General features: G+C 38.9%; 1 protein-coding gene and 1 pseudogene across 1 annotated transcript; both read left to right on the forward strand.

Moving 5' to 3' along the window:
- The first annotated feature begins 392 nt into the window (after positions 1-392).
- Positions 393-10,252, forward strand: LOC138909234 (ferric reduction oxidase 6-like; annotated as a pseudogene).
- Positions 10,253-13,450: 3,198 nt separating this feature from the next.
- LOC104114405 (protein PELPK2-like) lies at positions 13,451-13,822 on the forward strand. The gene has a single exon (XM_009624853.3). The coding sequence runs from the start codon at positions 13,451-13,453 to the stop codon at positions 13,820-13,822; it is 372 nt and encodes a 123-aa protein (XP_009623148.3).
- The last annotated feature ends 7,530 nt before the right edge of the window (positions 13,823-21,352 follow it).

The following is a 21,352-nucleotide window of genomic DNA, read 5'->3' on the forward strand; positions in this document are numbered from 1 at the left end:
TCCTTTACATCCTCTCATGTATGATATTGCGCATTCGATATTAGCTATGCGCCAACGGTTCGTGATGTTGCGGATGGGCCACGAGGAAGCCAGGGATACTCAACCATCGTCTTAACATGTCGTCCAGATTGAGGATGCGGAAGTATTTAGAGATCGTTCAGTTGTGCACGTGGGGGTACATCGAGTTCTGGCATCTAGTTGATAAGTACAAGCTTGGGAAGTTTTAATTGGTTGGCTAGTTATCGCGATCATGGTAGAGGCATGAGGTGGATGTTGATTTGAGGATAGTTGGTGGTATTAGAGACCATGTGGTTCGTATGGGATTTCTACTCAGTGGAAGGTACATATTATCATTCAAGGCACTGGAGGAAGTGAGTTTGACTGTCACGAGAATGGACATGAGCTTAGTAGATGACTTGGGGTATCTCATGATTGGTCTTGTACGAGCTGTCAAGGTTAGTTTTGTGGATCATTGGATGTTGTTTCCTATGGCTTCGCGCCAAGTGGGGGAGCCTACTATCGGCGATCAGATTGCAAGGTCAGGTGTTATATCAGTTTTGACCTAAGATGTATATATACGTGGTATTAAAAGGTTCCCCAAAATTTGTATATGATTAAGATCTAAGATTTGGATGCGATAATGTTGGGACTAGCGGTATTTCTACATCATTAATAAATATACATTTCAGTGTCAGAAGGGTTAGAGAAATGACTTCAGATTCACAGAAGGTTTATTCAGCGTGGGCATCTCGGTTGCGACATTATGGGGTGCTTCAGAGGAAATACAGTAGTTTGTGAGCTTCTGGAATACGTGGTTCGTGCTAGGGTCTTCTATATTGAGCTTTGATTTTGAGATCATTGTGTACCAATAAGGAGGAACAACCCTGAAGGAAAGTCGATGAGGATCCGAAGAAGCGGATCAACTCGGTGGTGTTGGCCCAACATGACAGTAGGGTTAATTGGTCCTTTTTGGGTGTTAATTCTCTACCGGTGTTTGTGGCAGTACTCTTGGGTGAGACGATTTGCATGACTCAGTTGAGTTGGGAAGATTCGGTCCTGATGGCGTAGTTATGTGTGGACGGGTCCCGGAGAGTTCTCGATGGTGTCGACCACGGCATAAGTTGGTTGTCCACTGCGGACATAAGGAATATGTTGTGCATTATGGTTTTTCCTGGATGGATATCAGAAGTTAATAGAATGTTGAAATTATTGGATATCGCATGTAAAGAGCGTGTAATTTAGGAAATCACCATGTGATTTGGGTTGCGGATGCTTGGCAAGTGGTACGATGATTACCGGGTTCTGGGGGCTTCTAAAGTTCAGGTTTTGCTACGTGGTATGGAAGATCTATGTGGGTGTTTTTGTAAGATGATGGAGTATGAGTGACGCATCAGCCATTTGAGTAGCGTAGTTGAGATTGGGTATGGAAGTTCTGGTATTCATGAGGTTCGGGGCTGGGTGTCCTCATAGGCAGACTATTTCTTATGTGTGGATTGTGAAGAAATGTTGAGAATAGGATAACTGACGGTATGAATTATCGATAGGTTGCTATGGACTTTTGGAAGGATATTTACCTATTTGGGAATGATCGGAATTAGTTTGGGGGCTATTTGAAAGCCCAAACAGAATTTGTATTCTACATCGGATCAGGTTTGGGGTACTCTTGTGAAGTTGATATCATGGTCATGTTACCGGGCTGAATGGATATTATTTGTGTCCCTAGCCTATGTTATGTGTTTCTCTCTTATGTTATGATGGACTGTGAGGTGGTATGATGGTTCTCACGCATGTGGTAATCCCATTCAATCCTTATGGCGATATGGGCAACATAGCCTCGTGATGTTGATTTTCTCATTTTACCTCAGTTGTGCTTGTTTTCCTCCATGTTGTCTTATTTTGTATTCACCTTCCCACAGTTATATTTGTGCACTCTATCGTACTTGATGTTGGCATACATGTGATTAGTGTGTGATGACCTAAAAGGTCATCTTATGTTTTAGAACTCGATTTTGTGCTCTTAAGCCTTTAAAATCTTATTTTTACCCTCCTCGATTTACGTGCGCAGTCCGGGAGTGTTTCCGAAAAACTTTTATGTTGCAAATTGATGAAAATAAGAATTTTTGCCTTAAAAGTTGGTTTTAGTTGACTTCGATCAACATTTTTGGTAAACAGCCCCGGATCCATGTTTTAACTGTCCTGGTGGGTCCATATCAAATTATGGGACCTGGGCGTATGCCCGAAATCGAATTAGGAGGTCCCTAGCTCGAGTAATGAATTTTTGATAAAAATTAATTGTTTTTAAGAATTGGTTGATGTTTGGCCTTGTTGATACTGGGTCCGTATTTTGGTTCTGGAACTTGGTATAGGTCTAATATAATATTTATGACTTATCTGTGAAATTTGGTGAGAAACAGAGTTGGTTTGACGTGATTCGGGCGTCCGGTTGTAAAAATAGGAATTTTAAAGCTTTCTTGAAAATTTCATTCGATTTGGTGCTAAATTCGTAGTTCTAGGTATTATTTTGGCGATTTGATCGCGCGAGCAAGTTCGTATGATATTTTTAGACTTGTGTGCAAGTTTGGTTTGGAGCTCCGAGGGCTCGGGTGAGTTTTGGATAAGCTACGGGATGTTTTAGACTTGGAAAATTTGGTGTGTCTATGCTGTATCTGGTGTCTGCTATGTTGTGCTTCGCGATCGCGAAGGGGAAACTGGGCTGGGGAGGATTTTACTCTACGCGAACGCGAGACCATGGTCGCGAACACGGAGCATTGGGGGGAGTTGCTCTACGCGAACGCTACCTGTCGAAAGCGAATGCGTAGCTTGAGCTAGGCTGGGCAGAGGAACTGGGATAACTCTATGCGAACGCGAGCCCTGTCTCGCAAACGCGAGGGTAAGGCGGGCTAAACCTTCGCGAACGCGTAGAGCCTCCAGCGATCATGTAAGTCCTTAGGAGGTTGCTCTTCGCGAACGCGATAGTGTTCACGCGATCGCGATGAACACTGTCACCCAACACTTAAACAGAATCCAAAAACGGGACTTAAGCCATTTCTTCAACTTTTCATAAAACAAACGGGCTAGAGGCGATTTTCAAAAGATAATTTCTTCCCCAAAGTGTTGGTAAGTGATTCTAAACCATTTTCTTTCAATTACATATTTCATTTCATAAATTTTCAACCTAAAATCTAGAGTTTTCATGGTAGAATTTAGGGTTTGGGTAGAAACTAGGGATTTCAGAAATTTTGGGATTTAGACCTCAATTTGAGGTCGGATTCCAAAACCAATTATATATCCAGGCTCGGAGGTGAATGGGTAAATGAATTTTGGTTTGAACTTCGGTTTTTGACCAAGCGGGCCCGAGGTCGATTTTCGAATTTTTGGAGGAAAATTTGGGGAAAATCTAAATTTATGCAATGTAGTTGATCCCTTTAGCAATATTTGATATTATTGAGTCATTTATGAATAGATACGAGTGGTTTGAAGGTGAATTATAGAGAAAAATTTGTGATTGAGTATTGAGTGGCCTTCGGAACGAGGTAAGTGTTATGGTTGACCCTGATTTGAGGGAATTAGGAACCTTAGATTAATTGCTATGTGAAATTCATATGAGCGGTGTATATGTGAGGTGACGAGTACTTATGCGCCACCAATTTATCTGTTTTCCCTGTTTTTCCCGTTTTTCTTATATTGTATCTTTCCCATGCCTAATTGCTATAGGTTTAGTCTAATGTTGTTAAATTAATCGTTCTTATCACGTTTACGGATCTTCTGGTGATAATTGAGTATTTATTTCGAAGTTGAGATTGATATTGTGGAATCAAATGTTGAAGTTAAGCTCACACTTGCTATTCTATCTCCCTGTTGTTATTTATTCATTGCATTATGATAAAGGAGAGTGTTAATGCACGAAGGGTGATGTCGTGCCATGATATGAGAGTTAATACACGAAGGGTGATGCCGTGCCCTTTCTATTGATTTTATGGTGAGGTTGAGAGTAAAAGCACGAAAGGTGATGTCGTGCATTTCCCCTTTACTGTATTCGTAGTTCCTGTTGATTCATAGTATATTGGTTGTTCCAAATATTATTCTGATGTAGTTCTTTATCTCGTATTTCCCCCAGCATGTTTCCCCCTCCCGATATTTCCTGTCTAGCTCTTTATTACTGTTATTTGTATATACACTGTTAAATGGTACATGATGATTTGTAGGTGCCTTGCCTTAGCCTCGTCACTACTTCGTCGAGGTTAGGCTCGACACTTACCAGTACATGGGGTCGGTTATACTAATACTGCACTCTGCACTTTCTGTGCAGATTTTGGTACCGGCTCGGGTTGATCGAGATTTTTGCTGTTGGACCGCTATCCGGAGACTCAAGGTAGATCTGTCGGCGTTCACAAACCTTGAAGTCCCCGTCTATCTTTTCTGTTTTACTGTTTCTTTCATTCAAACAGTTATATTTTTTTCAGATTATTACTTGTAGTGAATTCTAGAATGCTCGTGAATTGTGACTCCAGATCCGAGTGGTAGAAATTAATACAGTTTTTATATTATTTCGCACTCACTATATTTCATCTTAGCTAATTGTTGTTATTTACTTAATGGAATAAGGATTGGTTTAATGATTCTCTAACGCTGGTTTGCCTAGCAAGTAAAATGTTAGGCGCCATCACGGTCCTGACGATAGAAATTTCGAGTCGTGACACAGTGAGCTGTGCAATTTGGCTCGATGGGTATCCCTATATGGATTGATATGTTTGGGAGCGGATTGTACTCTGCAACAGATATTATGTTGGATACCCTTCCTTGTGTTTATTTTGTGTTTCCATTTCCCCTATGTGGGATAAGTTTATGAAATTGTACTTTGTTGTTATATCTGTTGCACTTGTTAGATAATCCACGTACCTTGCCTTCCTTCTATTTTGATGCATATCTGAGTTATTGCTTGTTTGGTGTACGGACCGTGTTATGTGAGAATCCGTGTGGTTCTGTGATGAGTTGTCAGCTGGGCCGCTTGTATTGGCTGAGATGAGATTTCTAGACCTGAGATTTGCCCTATCGTATCGAGATGAGGAGTGTTTGGAGGGATGATGCTATTTCCGCTCAGAATTGGGAAATGGCCCTTGATGGACGAGAGAGTTTCTTGGCTTGTTGATTTCATGGGTGGTTATGAGTTTCTGCATGTTTCTTTTATCATGGGCAGCATTGCAGAGGTCCGGAAAAGAATTTATTTAATACGAAGTGTATTACCGGTACCCAGGTTGCTATTGGACAACTATTACCGGTATCCAGGTTGCCGTGCGAAAGTGATTTGAAAAACTATGAGCACAAGGTGCCATGTGTGTAAGGTTTGGAAGTTGTGACTTAAGATCTGAGATTACGAGATGTGGTACCTGGGGTAATTCTTATTGAAATTCGTGCATTAGGAATGATTTGGTTGATTGAGTTGTCATCGGGTTCCCTTACTCAAACCTATTCATATTTCATCTGTACCTCGACTATGTTGTTTGCTTAGTTAATTGGTTGTTTCTCGTTGCCATTCGTGCTCCCCTTATTTTCACTGCTGATTGTGATTTGAGATCTTTCTGCTATTGGCCTTATATTGATATTTTTTCCTTGTTAGTTTTATGTCATATCCTGCAGAGGTTTACATGTCCAGTAGGTGTCTGGACTTGGCCTCGTCACTACTCTACCGAGGTTAGACTTGACACTTACTGGGTACCACCGTGGTGTACTCATGTTATGCTTTTGTATATTTTTGTGCAGATCCAGGTACATCGGGTCAAGTTGGTTCTAAGACTTATTCCTGTGCAGCTGGAGACTTCAAGGTACACCTGCCGGACGTTCGCAGGCTCCGAAATCACCTTCTGTTACACTTTATTTCCATTGTATCATATTAGTCCGGGACAGTGATGTATTGTTATTTCTAGTGACTCTTAGAAAAGTTTATGACTTGTACTACCGATTTTGGTTATATTGTATCATGTTGAGATTGCTGGTTTATTATAGAAACTTCTGTTTCATGCTTATTAGTTATTTGGTTAGAGATTTATTATTAAATCAGCAAGTGTTAGGCTTACCTAGTCTTAGAGGATAGGTGTCATCACGACATCCATTGATATCGTAACAATTTAGGGCTATAGATTAGAGCAAGCCATGATTTTGAAACACACCTGAATTGCAACAGTGACTTTACGGGCAGCTTTGGGAGTATCTCCATGCAGATGATTTCTTCGGGAAGGGAAGGATTATTGAGCCTAAGTATTGCGATGGCAACTGGACGTTCCTCTTTGAACTAAGAGTATCTATCTCAGTTGCCATTGTAGCTGCAGATCTTCAATTCTTTGCGTATACATGGAAGGGAGGTTTCTGGTTCAGAAGACACACTGTAAAACAAAACAAAAGAAGTCGGCTGCCAATGGTCTTATGATACTTTTGTTTTTTTGCTTTTCCATTGCGTTAGGTTTTTAGCATTGGCCTATTAATTCGAGGGCTTGCATTAAAAGAAAAGTACTTGCATTTTGGGGAAGTACTTTTCCATTACGTATTGTATTGTATTATTACTTTATTAAATATTATTTGTTTTGATTGTTAATTAAAATTTTATTGTAATCTTTAAATAACGGCGAAAATGCCACTTTATGGAACGATCAATATGGTGTGGTCGCGTCGTTACCTTATTTGTTCTCCCTTTTTTTATTATTAAATAATCTTATTTTATTATTTATTTAATCTTTTTATGTAATAATTCTACCTCCTACCTTATTGCAAGTTTATTCTTCATATTGATGTAAGATTTTCTTTTGTGAACCCTTTAATCTTTAAAAGTTCTTTTATTTCTTTATTTTTTGTTATTGCCTAAACTTGTATTGACATGGTTGGAAATGTCACGACCCGAAATTTCCCACCGACGGGACTGTGATGGCGCCTAACATTTCACTTGCTAGGCAAGCCAACGTTAGAGAATCATTAACCAATTCCTTATTTTCATTCAGTAATTAATAATAATTAACTAAGATGAAATATAATAAGTGCGAAATATCATAAAAATATATTAATTACTACCACCCGGATCTGAAGTCACAATTCACGAGCGTTTTAGAATTTACTACAAGTAATAGTCTGAAAGAAATACAACTGTCTGAATGAAAGAAACAGTAGAACAGAAAAGATAGACGGGGACTTCAAGGTCTGTGAACGCTGACAGATCTACCTTGAGTCTCCGTACAGCGGATCAATTGCAAAATCTCGATCAACCCGAACGGGTATCAAAATCTGCACAGAAAGTGCAGAGTGCAGTATTAGTACAACCGACCCCATGTACTGGTAAGTGTCGAGCCTAACTTCGGCAAAGTAGTGACGAGGCTAGGACAAGACACCCACATATAACCTGAACAGTATAATCATGTTAGTGGCAACAACAGTAAATAAAGAAATAACGCGGAAATAATGGGAGGGGAACATACACTGAGGGAATACAATATAAAGAGTGAGAATAATGAAAAGACAGGATTAAACCGGAAATCCTTAAACGAATTGAGCAATTAAAACAGTAAGGAAAACTGCATGGCATCACCCTTCGTGCTTTTACTCTCAGCCTCACCAAATAATAAATAAGATTGCACGGCATCACCCTTCGTGCTTTTACTCTCTTCCTCACAATATAAATAATTCATGTACGACATCACCCTTCGTGCTTTACACTCTTCCTCACAATATAAATAAATTATGCACGGCATCACCCTTCATGCTTTACACTCTCTCTCACAATTCACAGAATCAATAACAACGGATAGAGGAAAGTTTCACAAAGAAATCAATATTTCATCAATGATTACTTTCACAATTTAACATCTCAACCTCGAATCAATATTCACAATTTTATCAACCTTGGTAGAACCGGATACAAGTCTCCCAACATTTCAATAACAACAATAAGTATGGATAACAAGATTTAAGACTATAAATTTTTAAGAATGAAATTTCACTCGCATGCTATGACTCGGCCACAAGGCATAGATGCTCGTCACCTCAACTATACATCGTATTCAACAACCAAGCACGTATCAAATACTCACACAATACATATTCCCTCAAGCCAAAGTTAGACACAACACTTACCTCGTTCTGAAGGCCACTTAATTCTTAATCACAGCTTTTTCTTTGGAATTCACCTCCAAACCACTCGTATCTATTCAAAAATGACTCAATAATATCAAATATTGCTAAAGTAATCAATTATATTTCATAAATTAAATCTTCCAAATTGTTCTCCAAAAAGTCAAAAAATCAACCCCGGGCCCGCTTGGTCAAAATTCCAGGTTCGGACCAAAATCCTTTTACCCATTCACCCCCGAGCTGGAATATGTAATTAGTTTTGGAATCCGACCTCAAATTGGGATCTAAATCCTCAAATTTTCGAAATCCCTAGTTTCTACCCTAACCCCTAATTCTACCATGAAAACTCTAGATTTTAGGTTGATAATTCACAAAATGTAAAGTTCTAAAGTTCCACCAAAGCTTGCAAAATAGAGCTTTTGAAACATCATGTAGTGATCTAAACCCTATCCCTTCCCCCCCCCCCCCCCATACATATGGTTGACATAAGGTGTCCCAAGATGTCCAATGTCTACTCTTACCACCTACTGAATTACTCCAAAAGAAATGAGCAAACAGTTTATGACGCTTATTAATAACAAATGGAGGAGGATTCACAGCTGACAACAAATGTATTGACATACTCTGAAGGACATGTGATATCAAGATTGCCCTTCCACCTATAGAGAGAAATTTACCGTTCCATGATTGCAACTTGTCAAGCACCTTTTTGATAAGCCCATGATAATAATCCATTCATCTTCTAGCACAAAATATGGGGAAACCTAGATAAGTAAAAGGAAACTCTTGCGTGCTTATTCATGTAATCCTTGATAGCTAGCTAGTTGTGTACAATTGCGCATCTTGATAAATATAAAAGAGAATTCCATGCCAAAAGGTTTCGGAGTGTTGGGACCAGTACATAGTTTGTTGACTTGAAGGCTCCTTTATTAGCAGGATCGACTAATATCTGCTGCTGTAGTTTTCCAGTGTTCTGTTGCTGGAGCTTACAGGCCTTCGTTTTGGATTCATTGGATTAATCTGCTTAGCATTTCTGTTTCTGCCAGTTGCACGGGGTTCAGTTCTTCTTCGAGCTATAGATATTCCTTTTGAACTTGCCACTAGATATGTTTGGCTGGGACATCTTACTATGGCTCTTTTTAGCCTTCATGGCCTGTTCTATGTGATTGGCTGGGCAATGCGAGGCCATCTTTTGGAGGAAGTGAGTTCTAAAACTGAAAATTATTTCCTTAGCCCATAGAGATCCCTTGTATTAAGTTGTAATTCAAATATTAAAGGGGCTTCATCACATGTAATCCATCTTTGTGAGTATTGTTGGTAAAGAAATTGAAGACTTGGACTTTGTCACTGTGTTTAATGCATCTCATTCAGTGGAAAAGCGTAGGAGTAGCCAATGTTCCAGGAGTTATCAGCCTAGCAGCTAGTTTATTAATGTGGGTGACTTCACTTCCTGGAGTAAGGAGACAAAACTTTGAACTGTTCTTCTATACACACCAATTATATGTGGTGTTCGTGGTGTTCCTGGCCTTGCATGTTGGTGACTTTATCTTCATGATAGCTGGTGCTGGGATCTTTCTTTTCATGCTTGATCGGTTCCTTAGATTCTTCCAGTCATGAAAGACTGTTGACATACTTTCAGCCACATGCTTTCCTTGTGGAATCGTTGAACTTTTTCTTTCAAAACCTTTGAGTAAATATAAATCTCATCAACTAATTTTATTTCCACTGCATTTTTCAATGATTCTAATATTGCTTCTCTTATAATGTATATTTACGTTACAACGCCCTTGGCTGGATATTTTTACAAGTACCCGAGTTGTCCTGGCTGCAGTGGCACCCTTTCAGTGTCTCCTCTAGTCCTCTTGATGGGAAACATCATCTTGCGATTCTCATAAAGGTTCTTGGAGATTGGACTAAAAAACTGAAGGGACACATCTTGAATCTTTCGATTGAACAATCTGAGATGGAGCCCATTTTACAGCATAATAGGAAGATAACAGCGTCTGTTGAAGGTCCTTATGGGAATGAATCCCCATACCACTTAATGTATGTACATACTCAGCCATATCTGTTGAGTATACAATTTTCTTTTATTAAAGCTATCAAGTCATTGACTAATTAATTGGCTTGATCATGCTTCTCCTCTCAGGTAATTGAAAGAAAATGGTTTAGAATCACTTACCAATAATTTGGGGAAGAAAATGACTCTTGAAAATCGCCTCTACCCGTTTGGTTCTTGAAAAATGTTGAAGAAATGGCTTAAACCCGTGTTTGGAGTCTGTTTTAAGTCACTGGACATGCCTTCATCGCGTTCGCGAGAGGCCTGTCGCGGTCGCGATGCACAGCGGCCTAAGGCCTTCGCGTTCACGAGTCTTTCTACGCGTTCGCGTAAGGCAGCTCCCCCCAAGCCTTCATGTTCGCGACCCAGTGGACGTGTTCGCGTAGAAGAACATGACCCCCCCCCCCCCTCCCGAGGTCCCTTAAACTATCGCGTTCGCGTGAGACAGATCGCGTTCGTGAAGGGTACCACCCCCAACGCTTCGCGTTCGCGAAGAAGAAAATTCCCCTACCCCCATTTTACCTTTCGCGTTCGTGACACTACCTACGCGAACGCGAAGAAGGGCACACCAGAACAGCTGCTGCAGCAAAAATCTCAAATTTTCTAAGTGCAAATCACCCTGTAGCCTATCCGAAACACACCCGAGCCCTCGGGGCTCCAAACCAAATATACACATAAGTCTAAAAATATCATACGGACCTGCTCGCACGATCAAATCGCCAAAATAATACCTAGAACTACGAATTTAGCACCAAATCAAATGAAATTCTCAAGAACACTTTAAAATTTCTATTTTCTCAACTGGACGTCTGAATCACGTCAAATCAACTCCGTTTCTCACCAAATTTCACCGACAAGTCTTAAATATCATAATGAACTTGTACCGGGCTCCAAAACCAAAATACGGACCTGATACTAACAATGCAAAATATCAATCAATTCTTAAAAATAAATAATTTCCAAACTTTTAATTTTCATCAAAAATTTATAACTCAAGCTAGGGACCTCTGAATTCTATTCCGTGCATACGCCCAGGTCCCATAATTCGATACGGACCTACCAGAACTGTCAAAATACGGATCCGGGCCTATTTACCAAAAATGTTGATCGAAATCAACTAAAATCAACTTTTAAGGCAAAAAATTCTTATTTTCATTAGTTTTCAATATAAAAACTTTCCGGAAACCTGCCCAGACTGCGCACACAAATCGAAGAGGGTAAAAATAAGATTTTAAGGCTTAACAACGCAGATTCGAATTCTAAAGTATAAGATGACCTTTTGGGTCATCACAGAAAAAATAGCCCAAATTTGCGGAGTTTAATTATCTTCATATATTTTCTTTATTCCTTTTAGCGGAGGAGCCAAATGGGTGCAAGGGTTCAATTGAATCCTCTTTGGCCGAAAATTATATTATGTAAATAAAATAAAAATAAATTTACTTGTTTATACGTAAGTTGTTGAATTCCCTTAGCATAGAAAATTTTATTTTTGAATCCCCTTGTTTCAATTCTTGGCTGTATGTAGCATGTTTAAGTTATTAGTCCCTTTTTAGTACTATCATATATGATCACTCTTTTTCGGTAAATTCATGAAATGCCACATTGCGGAACAACAATAAATGTTTGGGAAGCTTTATATTCGCTCTATTTGAACTTCCTCTACTCTCGATTGCTTTCAGTTAAAAATGGAAATGATAAAGCTTATTAAATTCATTATATTATATTAAGTAGGATTCTCAAAATAACTTAATTCTCCCCTATGTATATCTATGATCAAATTTCTTCGAAAAATGCAAATAGATTGATCTTTGCTTATCATGAAAATATACCGGATAACTACACAAAAGTCAATCACATTAATAAAAGACACTTACTACTGAGCCAATAAATGCATTACACTCAGAGAGTATAAATTATCCGATACATAATTAAGAATCACTCAAAAAGTTTAAAACGGCAAATAAAGAAAAATCAACCGGTAGACATCACACAGCATAAAACAGGTAAAATTTTAGAATCCGCAAGATCAATTGGATGGAGGAGGTGAAAGTGTAGGCAAGGTTGGAATAGTTGGAATGTTTGGAAGTGAAGGCATGTTGGGAATAGGATTCATAGCAGGCATTGGTGGCAGAGTCATCTTCGGAACAGAGGGCAATGTAGGCAAAGAAGGCAATGGTGTTGCTGTTGGAAGTGTTGGCAATGGTGGCAATGTGGCTGCTGTTGGCAAGTTGGGAATTTTAGGCAACTGCGGCATTGTTGGCCGAGGCAATGACGGTATTGTAGGCAAGTTTGGAAGTTGGAGTAGGCCGCGAGCAGCATGTGTTGTAGTGATGCTTGATAAGGAAAATAATGCTATGATCAAGAAAAGGATTGAATAGTTGCTAGAAGAAGCCATTGTGTTAATTTGATATATTGTTTTGTTTCAAGGAAATGAAGTTAATAATAGAAGTTGGAAGTTGTGTTTAATTTGAGTGTGTTTGATCATTTGCTAAAGGGGTATAAATAGGGAAAAGTTGTTGAAAAAACTAGCAGGATTGTATGTGATGTTTGGCTGTGGAAACATGAGAACTCTCTATTGTTAGTTCACCTGCCTAAATGTTGATTTGAGGATGCACAAATTTTTTAAGTCAATAATATTTTGGAAGTAGTTATACATAGATGAAGTACGGATCAACCATATTTAATATAAAATGGCACAAAGCATTTTTGTATTCATATACAAAATATTATATACTATATTGGTTTGAATATTTTTAAAAGTTTTAAAGGAGAACAAAACCACTGTTCAGAAAGAGGGTGAATTACTTAAGATAGGAACAGAGAAGAGTGGGCAAAATAATTATGATGAAGAGAGTTATATTCACATGCAGTGATGATAAACCATTTTTCTTTGGCAGTTAAGACTTGATATTTCATGAAAGCATATGTAGCAACGTCAATTAAGATATAAAAGATGATTTCATCAATTAGTGTCGAACTAATTGTTCACCAAATATGGTTTATTCCAAACTTCATCTATGCATAACTGCTTTAAGAAAATTTCTTGACTTAAAATTAGTGCATCTGCCCTCAAACCAAACATTTGTGAAGGTGAGCTAACAATATATGGAGTGTAGTACCCATGCTTCTACACCCAACATCTTATCCAATCCTTGTAGTCCCTCAAAATTTCCCCTATTATATATACATACCCTTTAGTTATGATCATACTCAACTCAACTCAAAACACAACTTAATTATCTCCTTGTAAAACAAAGCAACCTCACAAATTATATAACAATGGCTGCTTCCAACAATTGCTCAATCCTCTTCTTGATCATCGCATTATTGTCCTTATCAAGCATCACTACAACACATGCTGCTCGCGGCCTACTTCAACTTCCGAACTTGCCTACAATCCCATCATTGCCTCAGCCAACAATGCCACAATTGCCTACAATCCCAAATTTGCCAACAGCAGCCACATTGCCACCATTGCCAAGTGCTGCATCTTTGCCAACACTTCCAACAACTACACCTAATTTACCATCTTTGCCTACATTGCCTTCTGTACCAAAGATGACTCTACCACCAATGCCTGCCAATATTCCTCTTCCCAAAATGCCGTCACTTCCTACCATTCCTACACTTGCAACTCCACCATCCAACTGATTTTGCAGCTTCCAACATTTTCCTGTCTTACCCTATGGTCTCTGCCGTTTGATTTTTTTTTTCTTCCCTTTTTCTCTGTTGTTGTTTTTATCTTTTGAGTGATTCTTAACGATATGTATCGTATCAGTTATGCTCTCTGAGTGTTATACATTTATTATGTAGTAGCCTTTGTATTAATTCCATGCAGTTATCTGTTATTGATTTAAGTGCATTTCTCCAGTATATGTGAGGTGTACCAATAATCCACATTAGAAGATAAGGTAATTAAATAGAACTAACATAACTTGACAAGTTACATTCAGAAAGATATACTAATAGAAAATAAAACACTCTGTTAAGTCGTGTAACAGAGATACCCGGACAGGCAGTACACTACTTCAATATCATAAATTGTGATTCAATGTAATGATTTATGCCTTGAAACGAGAGGCACGTATATAAATAGTACTCTTTGTATATAGATGAAAATCAGCCAATTATCATAGCAACAAATCCATACAAGTTATCTATATATATAGAAATTATCAAATACTTGTAATCTTTTCATTTACAAAGTTGAATTTCTTGCAACTTTTCTTAGACATCTCATTAGATTAATCTTAGCTATACTTTGATCATATTTCAGTCACAAAGTTTCAACTTGTGATTGTTGCTATTAGGACGCTTTAGAAAGTTCAAATAAGGCCTCTACTACCAATCATATGAAAAGCAGTATATTTCCACGTGCATTAGTTTACATTCTTAATTCAAAAATGAAGATTGAATGATCATTATTGATTTTATAATTAATATAACGATAGCTAAGGTTCATGTGGAAAAAGACTCAGTAATATAATGATAGTGTTATATTGTGGCTTGAATTATTTCCTTGTATTTTTAGAAAACTCATAATCCCTATAGGTTTAGGAAAACTCATTATCCTAATAGATTTGGTAAAGGAAAAGCTATTGTCCTTGTCAAATTGGGAAACCTTTCTCTTATAGGTTTGGGACTATTTGGGATCTATATATATGGGTTATAATTGGGGATTCTATAGATTGTATTGTGTTTTTCTTCTCATTCATAGTGGAAAACTCTCTCTGCTTCTTCCCCGAGCATTAGGCTTAGCCGAATCTCGTTAAATCCTTGTGTTGATTTTTCTTCTCTATTTGCTTTGTGTGTGATTGTGTGCTAGTTAACTCACGATCTTCCGTTTCTACATATAAGCTAGGGTTAAGATGTCTTCATCATCTTCAACAAAGTACAAAGTAGAGAAATGTGACAGGGGTTCTAGTTTCAGTCTATAGAAGATTAAGATGAAATCGTCCATGGTGTTACAAGGGTTATGGAAGGCAATTGATGAGGATTTTTCTAAAGAGATGAAAGAGACAGAGAAGGCAGACCTGAAGGAGAGGGCTTTGAGTGTGATCTTCATAAGCATTACAGATAGTGTTCTTCGAAAAATTGCTGAAGAAACTTTTGCAGCAATGGTATGGAAGAACCTGGAAGATCTGTATTCTAAGAAATAGCTAACAAACCACCTCTACCTGAAAATGAGGTTATACAATCTTCGTATGAATGAAGGTACACCCGTTAAAACTCATCTTGATGAGTTAATTTAATTATAATGGACTTGAAGAACGTGGATATCAAAATTGAGAGTGAGGATCAGGCCTTGATTGTGTTATGTTCTTTACCACCGTCTTGTGATACTTTTGCCGAGACACTGCTATATGGGAAAGACAGTATTTCACTGGAAGATGTTAGTAATGAACTAAAATCTAAAGAGTTGAAAAAGAGCTTTCCAGACAGCAGAACTGAGAGTGAGGGTCTCGTGAGTAGAAGAAGAACACAACAAATAGAATTTAACAGGAAAAAATCAACCGCTAGATCAAAGTCTAGAGAAAGGAAGCAGAACTGTTATAAGTGTGGGGAGTAAGGTCACTACAAGAGAGATTATCCCGAGCTGAAAGAGAAAAGAGGTAAGCAGAAAATAGATAATTCGGAAAATATTGTTGACACTGGCAATAATTCTGATGATAGTGATTATGTAGGGGAAGTATGTGTCGTAAGTTCTAGTCATGGGCAGAATTCCTGGGTTATTGATTCTGGTGCTACTTTCCACATATGTCCACACAAAAATTAGTTTGAAACTTACAAGAAAATCAGTGGGACTGTCTACATGGGAGATGATAATCCATTACCAGTAGAGGAGATTGGTAACTTCAGATTGAGAATGTTCGATGGAATTACCAAAAACATTTAGTGTTGGAATGTTCCTCGGATAAAGAGAAATTTGATCTCTCTTTCGACTTTGGATGATCAAGGGTATAAGTTTAACTCCGAGAATAGAATACTTAAAGTATGTAAAGGCTCCATAGTACTCATGACAGGTAAACTACATTCTAAATTGTATCATCTTCAAGCCAGTGTAGTTGAAGGGGAAGCTGTTGTAGCTTTTGGGAAAAATAATCTGAATTAGTCTCAGTTGTGGTACTTGCGACTTGGCCATATGAGTGATAAGGGATTGTCTTTGTTGAGTAAGTAGAATTTGCTAAATTGGTACCAAAACAATGTTGTAGATTCTGGGAAAAGTGATCTAAATTAGTCTCAGCTGTGGCACTTGCGACTTGGTCATATGAGTGATAAGGGATTGTCTTTGTTGAGTAAGCAGAATTTACTGAATTGGTACAAAAATTAAATTTTGAATTTTTGTGAGCATTGTGTGTTTGGTAAACAGACAAGGGTAAAGTTCAACAAGAAGGCCGAGCACGAAACTAGAGACAAGTTAGATTATATATATTCAGACTTGTGGGTCTAAACAGGGTTCCCTCCAAGAGTGGTGCCAGGTATTTTATGACTTTGATTGATGATTACTCAAGGATGGTGTGGGTGTGTTTTCTGAAACTAAAAGATTAGGCATTTCCAACATTTGTTAAATGCAAGACGATGGGTGAGAGGTAGACGAAAAGAAAAGTTAAGCGTCTTTGAACTGACAATGGGTTAGAATTTAGCAATTTTGAATTCGATAATTTCTACAGCAGAGAGGGCATAATGAGACACCGCACTTGTGTCGGAACACCACTACAAAATAATATTGCAGAACGTATGAATAGAACGCTTTATGATAGGGCACGAAGCATGCTTTCACACTCATGTGTTAGCAAGGATTCTTGGGTTGAAGCAATCGATACAGCTTGTTATTTGGTCAACAGATCTCCATCCATAGCTATTGAGTTCAAAACTCCTTTTGAGGTATGGTCCGGTTCGCCTGCTAATTATTCAAATTTAACTGCTTATGCTCATGTGAGTGATGGAAAACTTGATCTGAGGGCAAAGAAGTGCATATTTCTAGGATATGCAATGTTTGACCAAAAAATACGGATCTTGGTTTAAATAATTAAATTTATATAATTAGAGGTTAATCTTAGTTAGCAATAATATCCTTAGATGAAGCTTTCAAAGATGCAATAAATATTAGACGGGTTTGGTGAGACAATGCTAACAATATGCAATAACTATTCTAGAAATCACGAGCAATAATATAGCATTCAATAACAATGAATAACAAAATGACGTTTAAGTAAATAGGAGGAATGATTCACCCAATAAAGAATGAGATACGTGGATGTTCCTCCTGACAATGAGGAATGACAGATAAATCCTTTAATATTCGAATTATTCTCGGATCTTATGTATAAGTATGAAAAAGAATCTTAGTGAAAAGGTGGTGTTTGTTTCTTAGCAAGAGATAGAGAGAGAGAGAGAGAGAGAGAGAGACAGAGAGAGAGAGAGAGAGAGAGAGAGAGAGAGACGAATCTTTAAGTCAAAGAGTTTTTTTTTTTACAAATGAATATAACATGCCCTTATCATTGTCTCCTATTTTCTATTTATATGGGACATGTTCCTAAAAAACCTAATAGTACAAGTGCAGTGAATATCCAATAGAATATTCTCTTTTAACATCCTATCTTGAAAACTAGTCGTTACAGCTCTATCAACGGTGTTCGACCACGGCCCTCGTCGACTCTTCGACTATGGATTTTGCTGCTTCTTGGTCCATCTCGGCTGACGACGACTCGAGAATACTTCCCTTAGTATTATCTTGTCTATTATCTTGTCTTAAATATTCTAAGGGCAGATTTTGACCCATACAGTTAGTCCCTCCGCTTATTGAGGTCGTGCCCACATGCGAGATCAATGAGCGGACATTGCCGTTCATAGTTGGCAGGGGTCGTGGTCGTGGAGATGGGACTACGTGGATTTTTGGGGTCCACATTATGAATTTATCAAATTGCCCGGGAAACTAATTGGAGTTATCTGGGCCAAGAAAAGAGGTAACGTCACGGCATCATGCGTCATAATTAGGGATGTACATAGGTCGGGTTGGTTCGGATTTTTAAATTATCAAACCAAGCTAATGGTTTCGGAGTTTTTAATTTATAAACCAAACCAAACCAACAAAGTCGGATATTCCAATCTCGGGTTTTTTCGGGTTTTCGAATTTTTTTCCGGTAAAGTCTTCATAGCATAAAATATGTAACTTGTGCTCCAAATATTTCTTAAGTCCTAGTAAAATACAACTATATAATATGTTTTCCAAGAAACTAACACAATAATATGAGATAAGTCATAGCATTATACTAAAATATTCAATAACAAAGATAAAATAATAAAATTACATAAAATAAATATTGCTAATTAATATGCCATAATGAAGATTAATATAATCTAAAAATACTATATAGGTCATGCTAAAATAAGTATAGCTAATAAGTACTGATATTAATTACATAACTAAGCACTAAAAAAAAAGATAAATTAAGTTATGCATTTTCATTATAAACCAATGTAAAACTAAAATAATTATCCAACACAATCGTCATTCCTAGTATTGAATTGAATTTTTTTTGTTAGCATTAGTATTGATTTAAAATTTGTTTGAGTTACTACATTTATGGGTTAAATCTAAACTTGAAATAATAAGTTAAAAGATAAAACTGTGAAAAAGTTTAAGAAATATTTATAAATTATATTACAATAAATATTTATATGTATAAAATATTTTTAAAAATTATATAAATGTACTATCGGGTTGGTTTGGTTTCGGTTTGACTTTTTTAAGTTAAAACCAAACCAAACTAATTATGGTCGGGTTTTATTTTCTAATACCAAACCACATGGGATTTTTTTTTCGGTTTGACTCGGATTATCGATTTGGTGTGGTTTATCGGTTTTCTTTGTACACCCCTAGTCATAATGAGGACATTTCCCGATGCATTGCATCGATTCAGGTGGAACTCTTGATTGGCTCTGTCGGTTCGATTTTCGTGTTAATCATGTCCCACATGATTTCGATTCTGGTGCCTCCCAAACTTATAAATAGGGGAAGATTTTCCGATTCTAGGACTTTTCAAACTCCTTCTTCCCCTCTAGCACCATCATGTCTTATTTCCTTTGCAGAGCACTCCTTTTTCTTTATTTCTGAGACATATCTCGTTCTTCATTCTTTTTCTTCTTTCGAAACCCTTCTCCGTTAGTGAGAATGATGTCTAACATGCCTTTTGAGTCCACTGAGGGGATTTATGTGTCCCCCTTGACAGTGGTGTACCCTCCTCATGAGGAGGGTGTTCCTGCCACCGCTGATGACGGAGCCTTCCCGTTGGTGGAATAGATATTTTTGCGCAACCCTGATTCCCGGTCTGATTTCACCAAGTACCCCAATGCTGAACCTGGGGATTTCCGTTCAGTGATGACGGTGAAAGAATTGGAAGAGCTCAGGGCTAAATTCAATGTTCCCAACCATGTTGAGTTCATTCCGGCGGGGTGGGACACCATGTAGATTCACCGTCCTAGGTATTGCGCCTTCTATGCCTATCATTCCAAGTCAGCTACACTTTCCCTCTTCTTCCGTTGGCGGAGAAATTTTGCTATTATTACAGTATTTGCCCGGCTCATCTCGCACCGTACGTTTACAAACTTATACGGATGCTCACCAAAATTTGCCGAGCTAGCCGGGGTCGAACTGACGCTTTGACATTTGATACATCTCTTCACCCCTAGCTTTTATAGGGGGACGATGTAAATCTACGTCACCGAGAAGGTAAGTGCTTGGTGGTGAAAATAGATGACAAGGCCAACCGCAAATTCTAGTTCAATTTCTTCTTCGTCAAGACCGAAGACGTGGTGGCCAATGTCGACGGTTTTCCCGAGACTTGGAATTATACTCGTAAGTATTCAATCTCCCAGTAGGTATTTGATTTTTTCCTTGTGCCCGACCGTGGGTTTTGACTTCTCATCCCTTACTCATGTAGCCAAGACTTCGCCTCCTCCTTCGGTCTCCGACATCTCCGATTGGGTTGGTCGACTTCTTTCTCATATTGTAGGAATTTCGTGAGTGGTCGGGTTTCTTAAAGAAGATTGGAACTGCTCCTCTTTCAACTGGTAAGTTCCTCTTGTTATTGGCATCTCGGGTTTCTTTTCCATTTGTTCACCTTTGCTAAATTTCCTCTCTCCTTGTGTTTTTCTCAGCTTCGGCTAGGGGATCTTCAAGGAGGTCTAGAGCTCCCGCACCCTCCTTCCGTAAGAGAAAAGCTACTGCGTCCTCGGCTCCTGCCCCTTCTATGACTGCGACTGATCCTGTTCGCGTTTCAGTTCATCTTGTTTTTGCGCCGATGTCTATTCCTTCTTCAGTCGTGGAGACTTCGGCCACAGAGCCTTCGATTTTTCCTTTGTACTGTCTTATAAATGAAGAAGACTAGTTGTTTCATGATGATAGGGACTTGATGCCTCGCAAAAGAAGGGTCGTGGACGTCGTGGGAGTGGGGTCAACTGCTGCTGATAGAGGAGATTATGGCTTCGACCTTCGGGCGACAGCCACAGTAATCATCAGAGAGAGCCTGGAGGCTAACGCAGAGGTCGTTGGGCTGGAGGATACGGATGTTCGACTTGTTGAGGATGTGGTCAAAGACGGGATGGGCCGTCACAACCCTTCTGTTCCAGGACACGATGAGGCCTCATCCTCCGGTGTTGCGGAGGATGCGCCTCATTTGGTCGGTGACAGATGCGAGGTCGTTGTTGATGGGGATATCGGATCCGATTCCGACATGGATTCAGAAGAGCTGAGAATGATTGATGAGGGGCTCACTCAGCTCGAAGTGAGGTTGGAGGGGGGTTTGAGAACTATTACGATCCCGATAGACCGTAATCTTCTTGTAGATACCGAGAAGATGATCCCCTCCCTTGTCCCTCTCAGTTCTGAGATTGAGGGAACAACCCTCATGAGAATAAATGATCGCGACTTGTCAAACAATATTGCCGGCCTCTCCCTTCGGGTAAGCATCTCTGTTGTTGGTAAGGGTGGCAAGTGGGCCGGTCCAGGCCCGGGACCGCGGGCCAAACGGGCTAACGGGCCAGGACCGTTTGGCCCTATTTTAGCAGGCCTGGTCCGGTCTTGTGGGCCGGTCCTATGCTTTGGGCCCGCCAGGCCCGGGACCGTTTAGCCCGCCAGGGACCGGCCCGGTCCCTTAGCGGGCCAAACAGTCCCAACGG

Source organism: Nicotiana tomentosiformis, chromosome 4 (genome assembly GCF_000390325.3).
Source record: "Nicotiana tomentosiformis chromosome 4, ASM39032v3, whole genome shotgun sequence".
Lineage (NCBI taxonomy): Eukaryota > Viridiplantae > Streptophyta > Magnoliopsida > Solanales > Solanaceae > Nicotiana > Nicotiana tomentosiformis.